The 8,449-nt window shown below is 36.0% G+C and overlaps 1 protein-coding gene across 1 annotated transcript; it reads left to right on the top strand.

The window, feature by feature from the left end:
- Positions 1-2,495: 2,495 nt before the first annotated feature.
- LOC108365355 (probable ubiquitin carboxyl-terminal hydrolase FAF) lies at positions 2,496-3,195 on the top strand. The gene is made up of 2 exons (XM_017619360.1): positions 2,496-2,661; positions 2,753-3,195. Exons 1-2 carry the CDS (start codon positions 2,636-2,638, stop codon positions 3,003-3,005), a joined length of 279 nt encoding a protein of 92 aa, XP_017474849.1. The 5' UTR covers positions 2,496-2,635; the 3' UTR covers positions 3,006-3,195.
- The last annotated feature ends 5,254 nt before the right edge of the window (positions 3,196-8,449 follow it).

Here is an 8,449-nt window from a genome sequence, read left to right as displayed (position 1 = left end):
GAATGTATATATGTTATCTGAAAGGAATTTTTGCTGAATGCCTTTGCAAATATAGTGCGTTCAATAAGACTCAAAGAACAACCTAAAATAAGAGTCCGAATGTACATAGTAATTTATGAGGCCGATAAGAGCCCCAAAAAGAGTCTGATATGATTCATATATGAGGCCAAAAATGTGCCGTATATGAGGCCAATAAGAGTCCAATATGACTCATACTGAGGCTCATTTTATGTATGAATTTAAGCTCATATAAGTCGACCTTCGGAGGAAGGGAAACACCCTCATATCGGACTCTTAAATGAGCTCATTATGAGCGTAATGGCTCCGAAATAGGACTCCTTAAAGACTCATTTATGACTCCAAATGTTTGCTGGGTAAGTACTTAATTTCTCCTTTTCATTACGATATAATATGTCACTCAAAATAATTCAATGGAATATCAAAGGATATGTAAATAATTATAACGACCTTCTTCTCATAATCAAAAAATACTCCCCACAGATATTAACATTACAAGAAACACACCTCTACAACGTTAAATCCTTCCCCACACCAGTAAACTATCACATAGTATTCAACAACCCAACAAATAGATTCGGAGGTACAGCCATTTTAATTCACCGATTTTTACAATTCTCAAACCTCAACATTAACTCCAACCAATTCGACGTCTCAGCAGTAGAAATAGAATCTATAAAGAAAATAACAATATTCTCAGTATACATCTCACCAAACAAACCATTTTCCCTAAACGACCTTAACATCTTACACAGTTCCCAATATGCTAATACACTCATCACAGGTGACTTCAACAGCTGGCACCAGAAATGGAGCTCCTCGCAAAATAACCGAAGAGGAAACATTTTGTTAAAATTCTTAGACCAATCCAACCTAATCTTACTGAACGACAACTCTCCCATACATTTCACAACCCACAATACTTTCTCACACATAGACCTTACCCTTTGCTCACCTGATTTAGCAGCCAACAGCTCCTAGAAAACACTAGACGACTTATACGGAAGGGACCACTTCCCCATCCATATAACCTTTTTCTCACTAGCGCTAACAAAGAACCCAAAAAAACCCCAATTCAGAACTAAACTTGCTGACTGGAAAGCATACCACTTATCCACACTTCAAATTACTAACGAAATCGCAACTAGCACCAACACTAACAAAGAAGCAGCAAATTTGAATAAAATTCTGTTGCAAAGTGCTCACAGAGCCATCCCTCAAACGGCACCCAACCCACAGAAACGCAATGTACCCTGGTGGAGTAAACTCCTAACAGAACTAAAAAATTCAAAAAAAAGCGCTTGGCGAAATCTCAAAAATAACATTAACCAGACAAAAGTAATTAACTTTAAAAAAGCAAATGCTTTATTTCGTCGAGAACTTAGAAAAAGCAAAAGGCAAGCCACAACCACATTTACAACCGAAATTCAACCGTCTACTCCCATATCCACGATCTGGTCAAACATCAGGACACTCTGTGGGCTTACAAATTCCACATCAATACACAGCATACAAAATACACTTACAGGATTATACACTACATCAAAACTTGATATAGCCAACACCATTGTGTACAAATACAAGTGAGATATCTTAGCAATAGACGTCATCCTGGGCCACAGCTGCGATCATCTGTTTTTTAGAGTTGCTTATTTTGGTCTAAACTGCTCTTTTTGACCTGAGTTGCATTAAATAGTCTCTTAAAACTTGGTAGTATTCGTTGTTCAAATGGTAACATATATGCTCAAAAACTTGAAAAATATTAAATGATTGCTTTTTAAAAATGCTATTTACAAAATTTCGTTTTGATTGCGACGTTAGAAATATTCAGATTATAAAAGTTTTTCACATATGTTTTAAGATTTTAAAGACTTTTAAAAATACGGTAGAATGCAACAATGTGCTTGAATTTGTTTGCATCTTCGTCAGCTTATTCGTTTGCAGACTAGAAAAATGGCGAACAGCCATCAAAATACTGATTCAAATTACACATCTTTCACTGGACACACAAATGGGTACGCGCAGCAAAACTCAGCCCTAATGGTAAGTTAATTTCATCGTGCGGCGATGACAAGTTAAGAATTTGCGATACATTTTCAGGCGAATGTGTGCGAACGTTCACCGTGGGAAGAGGTATGGGACGACAGCTGGCATGGCATCCAGACGGTAATCTGGTGGCTTTAGCATTACGTTGTAACCGCTTTAAGATATTTGACATAGTTGAAGGCGAGCTAATACAGTGCATTCGTCGCCGGAGAATGATGTTGCATTTCACCCAAGTGGAAATTTCTTGGTGACTGGCGGCGATGACGATACAATAAAATTGCTTGATTTATTAGAAGGTTGACCAATTTATACACGGTAGTAGTGCACTTTAGCGGATCCATATAATATAAATTTTTTCCTGTATTCAACAGTTGCTCGTTTGGAAATCTAATTTGCATACATTTGATGCCAATAGCTCTCGCAACAAACACGCCAGTTCTCAAAGACTCCAAATTGATTTTAGTCATGCAACAGCTCCACATAACTCCGCCATAGACACACACACCAGTTGCTGCAGTACCAAAAAGCTGTGATGACAGTATTTTAATTGATCCACGACAATCGGTGGCATATGGAATGCGTGATGGAAATTTTCTGGTGCTTGATAGCCAATAAACTACAAGAGTGAAACGCTACAAGTGAAACGCTGTGATGTAATTTTTCTTAAATTTCCATCTTTTATTTGCATTTACATTAAGAAGCTCATAGAGGACAGAGCTGTTGGTGAGGAAGGTGTCGAGTTACTGCAGTACTGCAATTGTGAAAATCCGCATTTCGTACGTGCCCCACTCATATGGAATAGCAGCTTATGTCAAAAGGCTGGTTTTAGTATAATGCGGCATTCGCAGCATACCCTCACTGGCGCCGAGCCGTTGAAGAAATTTTGGCAAATAAACGTGCAAGAAATAGTTCCGATACTAGCACGTCCATATTCTTGTTAAGGGTCATCAAAAAATTCCTTGTGTTGTAAATAATAAAGGGAATGCCGGATTATACTAAAGCCAGCTTCCCGACATAAACTACTATTCCATACGAACACAGAAATATAAATGTATCTAAAACTGAATAACTCAAATCAAATTGGATTGCATTTCCATAATATACCTAATATTGGAATCTGTTTTGATCGTACAACTTGCAATCATTTAGATTATAGTTTTGAAAGAAATTGATTGCAATCGTAAATTGTGTAAAAATTGTTAATAGCAATCTGCCTTAAATTTATGATCCCCATGTAACGGGTATAAAATACGTTAAATCCGCACTATCTGCATTAACAAAAAATATACATTGGAATATTTAAAATAAACCGATTCATATTTATTTTCTAATAAGAATTGTTTCTTAATTGAAAGTATTTAATACTAATATAATGTAGTGGTTAATGTTTTAAAATGAATTCGCAATATGTCCGCAGCTCAGGTTGATTTAAAGAAATCCGTTTAAATTTTTCGAATTACATCTACTTGAATACAGGATAGGCAGGGTTGCATACAAATGGTAGTTCCGTAAATATTTAAAATATGTTAGTTCATTCAATATTTGCATCTGGGCCAATAAATAATAACAAATATAGCCGAAAAAACAAAGTTTCGATTAAAACGAGTTTTTATAACCCCCCATAAAATTCCGATTAATTTTAAATACGAAAATAACGATATTTTTTCATGGAGATTTATTTTTTTAATATACCTTGTTTATACCTACACAAAAACCGGATTAGCAAAAAACCGATTGGACTCAACATATATTTCTTTACAGCATTTATCCCCCTGTCTTTATAGCGCACTCGATAAAGTCTTATTCAAAAGTAAACAAAATTGCTATTTTTAAACGACATTTTTTTAATAAATAATTTGCGCGGTTGACCGAAATGGAAACAAACAATAATTGTAATTTATTATAACAATAATACGAATTTAAAACGGGCTGTATAAAGAAAACCAGCCTATTGTCACTTCACTTTCCAATGGTGCTGATTGCTGCAAGAATTATTTAGCGATTTAGAGCATAATCAACACAATATATGCACATAAATATGTATTATTTCACAGATCTCAGGGTCAGCTTAGAAATACGTTACCAAAATTATATAAAATTTAAGTAGGAATTATTTTTATTTATAACGTAAAAGCGCTATCTGACCCAATCTGATAAGTATATTTCCCCTAAAGTTAACCCATTTTATTTAATTTGTCTCTCGTGAAAATATATATTTTATTTATATATTTTATTTCAGATATGTACATATATTTTAAATTTTTGCTTTAATTTTTGTATCCTTTTAATATTTAATTAGATACCTTTAGATTAAAATAAGCTTAAAACGAAACAGCACAGCAACCCTTTTCTGTTTATCTTGAGAACACAAAACCCTCTTTTGTTAAATTTCGGCGCTGCACAAAATCCTGGCGTTTATATTTTCCAACAAAATACCACTTCGCAACCCTGGATTTTCACGAAGCGTTTCATTCGGGTCGTAGTTTTGCAACTTCGGGCCATTCGGTGTTGTATGCCATATTGGCTGCCATATTGTTCACACTGTCATTGCCATATTGAACACCCTGTCAACTATCTGTCAACCCTAAGATATCTCACTTGTATTCTTCCACAATGGCCAACACTTTCGCACAACACTGGTCACAAATCTCACACGACTCATCTTTCAATCAAGAATTTACAGACAACAAATATAAAACAAGACAAATAAGCTACAATATCACAACAACAGCCAAACAAATAGAAACCGACATTACATGCATTGAACTACTGTCGACCCTACAGACCTTAAAAGGAGATACTCCAGGTTACGACCGAATAACATACTCCATGGTCAAACGCTTCTTACACTACCAAGCAAAGATTAACCCAACATTTCAATAACATCTTCAATAGCCACATCCCCCAGTCATATAAATCCAGCTTAGTTATACCAATTTTGAAACCCAAGAAAAACAAAACAAATATTACTGCACACCGACCAATATCACTTAATCCCTGCATAGCGAAATTACTTGACAAAATTATTGCCAAACACCTATGGTGGTACGTAACCAGAAACAATTTCATACACCCCAATCAGTTCGGATTTAAAAGGGGGACATCGGTTACAGACTGTCTGATCTATGCAGACCACCTGATAATGGAATCTCTCGCAAAAAGAAGCCACACATCCGACATTTCCCTCGACTTCTCGAAGGCCTTTGACAGAATTGGCGTCCATACAATAATTGACCAACTCATAGAATGGAAAACAGGCCCAAAAATAATCGCTTACGTAACTAACTTTATGTCGAACAGAAGAATACTAGTACGTGTTGGTAACAAAACCTCTCACATCTACCCCCTTTTCAATGGGATACCCCAGGGATCCCCGATTTCGGTTATCTTATTTCTAATAGCTTACAACAAACTTTGTTGCACAATAGCGCTCGAAAAAAAAAATCAAGTTGACTGCTTACGCCGACGACTTCCACCTGATAATGGAAGTAAACAAACAAAAATGCCAAACTTATAACCTAAGCGCACTATTCGAAAACGTTAACAAATGGTGCTCCTACTCTAGAGCCAAACTGTCATCAGACAAATGTAAGCACTTGCACATATGTAGAAAACACAACTGCTCAACTAACATACACTCAAACAACATCACAATCCCAACAACAAACTCCCTTAAAATATTAGGAATTACCTTCACTAAGAATTATAGATGGAACTCACATTTAAACGAACTAGCAACATCACTTTCAAAAAGGCTCGACATCATTAAATGCCTTTCTAGCCCAAAATTTAATTGCAACACCCTCACACTACTTAATATTACCAGAGCAATCATAGTTTCAAAAATTGATTATGGCATGTTCCTGTTCGGGAACTCACCCAAATCTACACTGAACATAGTTAAAAAAAAACTCAACTTTGCTATTCGTACATAACTGGGCGCTTTTCGCACGACCCCAATTAAAAATATGCTTCTAGAAGCAAACATGCATACGATAGAACACAAATACGAACACCTCACAGCTAAGCTCTTCAATACACTTATATATTCCTACGCATCCGATTCAACCTCCCCTTTTATACCCAAAAACACAACCTAGAACCAAACTGGAAACTCCCTACAAACCTTATCATCACCTCCCTCAAAACTAATAATAAATCCGACACGCCTAAGTCCATATACAAACAAGAATTCCTGAAAATCAAAGAAAAATTTAAAGACCACAAATTTATCTACACCGATGGCTCACAATCAAATAAACTCTCAACCTATGCCACAACAACAGACACCACCATACTCAAATCCGGAGTTCTACCCCTCTACTCCTCCGTCCTATCAGCCGAAACCATAGCTGTTTTAGAAGCAATGAAAATACTTAAAGAAAAGAAGGCAAATTCATCATCTGCTCAGATTCGCTCTCAACACTGAATTCAATTTCTAATATAAACAACCACGACTCATACCCAAGCTCCATCAGATCCCTTCTAATCAAACATAGCCCAAAAATAAAACTCCTCTGGACACCTGGACACTCTGACATTAAGGGTAACGAACTGGCAGACGCAGCGGCCAAAACAGCAGCTTGCCTGCCACTCATAACAACTCCAAACACGAACCCAAAAGACATTACACAATTCCTAAAAAACGAACTCCAAATAGAACACCAATAACTTCTGCCACTAGCATCGAACTGGTAACAACTATACCAAAAACAACACATAAACTGTAACTACCTTAAATATACCCCACAAGACTCACTTACAAGGCTAGACCAAATTAAAATCATAAGGCTCCGACTAGGCCACACTAAATTCACTCACCTGTACCGCATAGACAAAAACACTTCACCGCTCTGCCCCATTTGCCAAACTAACACACCAATATCCACACAACATATCCTTGAATTTTGCCCTTCCTTAGCACCACTAAGACAACAAATCTTCCTCAGTGACTCCCCTACCGAACTACTCGCCAACCCGAACCTAGAAAACATGCAAAAATTATCCTATTCCTTAAGCTATCCAACCTTTACCATCACATATAAACATTTATAAACTTATAAACAAATGGAACAATAGGTATCTAAGTACACTAATTTGCTACATACATACATATGTATAAACTATCATAAGTACACTCCATATCCTTACTTTTAACTCATTGATTAAAAATAAAATATAGTATAGCTTAAGGCCCCAGCAGCCAAAGCTATGTTCCCACCTTTCGGTTAGATTTAAGTTTTTTAAACTTTTCTAACAGCTGTAAATAAATAAATAAAATTTTTAAATCAGTATATACCGCGTTTCGGGGTACCCAATCACATAACTACAGATCAAGGTGTTCAATTTACCTCTGGTATATTTAAAGAGTTAGCAAGGTACATAGGATGTGAACTGATCACAACATCCGCATATCACCCGCAAGCTAATGGAATGGTAGGGCGATTCCACAGGCAATTGAAATCATCGTTGTTGTCTCGTGGAAATACCACAAATTGGGCAGAAGATTTATCCCTGATTTCGCTAGGATTACGTTCTTCATATAAAGTCGACATTGATTCCACAGCAGCTGAAATGGTATATGGACAAAATTTACGTTTACCTGGTGAGCTAGTTGTAGAGACTTCCCAAGATTTTAATGCTTCTGAGTTTTTAGTTAATATTAAAAATAAATTTGAGAATGTTCGTTCAAAATTATCTCATCATCAAAATTATTATAAAACATATATCTGATAGTCCATCCGGAACGTCCCTAGTTATTAGAGTATCTCTAACGTTAGCTTTTCTATATTTAATGCAAATGGCGCAACTATCTACCATGTCTTCGATTTGTTTGCTCATGTGAGGTCAGAACAAAATTTCTCGGGCTCTATTTTTACATTTTTCTTTTCCAAGCAGATTAGAATGTATTAATTTTAACATTTATTTTCTTAGAACTACTATTCCGCTACTTTTCAATATTATTCCATCTATAATACTTCATTCATTTGAGTAGTTGTAGTATGGTTTTACAATACTGGAAACCTGCCTCTTATTAGTGGGCCAACCTAGCCTAACGTTTTCCATTAGCATTTGCACTTCCTTGTCCGACTCTGTTTCTTTATCTAGTGATATGGGAAAGGATTCCATATCTAAGCAAACTTGTGTTTCATTTTCTTGTGGTAGATCCAACTCTTCATAGATACAGTAGGCTCTGGATAACGCATCTGCTAAAAACAAATCTTTACAAGGCTTGTATTTAACTGTGATGTTGTATCTTTGTAGGCTGAGCCTTATGCGCTGTAATCTGGCCGGACAGTCATTTATAAATTTTTGAAATATCGCCTCTAGTGGCTAAATATATATATATAATGTCTTTGCCATATATCTGTTGGTAAAGATTTAT

Source organism: Rhagoletis zephyria, unplaced genomic scaffold, assembly GCF_001687245.7.
Source record: "Rhagoletis zephyria isolate East Lansing unplaced genomic scaffold, Rhagoletis_zephyria_1.1 Rzeph_scaffold_01851, whole genome shotgun sequence".
Taxonomy (NCBI): domain Eukaryota; kingdom Metazoa; phylum Arthropoda; class Insecta; order Diptera; family Tephritidae; genus Rhagoletis; species Rhagoletis zephyria.
Note: the sequence above shows the minus strand (reverse complement) of the source record. Positions and strands in the feature narration are given on the sequence as shown.

Coding starts and splice junctions, on each gene's coding strand:
- LOC108365355 (XM_017619360.1), top strand. CDS start 2,636: ATGGAATGCGTGATGGAAATTTTCTG. Junction 2,662..2,752: donor TGCGTGATGGAAATTTTCTG/GTGCTTGATAGC, acceptor TTTTATTTGCAT/TTACATTAAGAAGCTCATAG.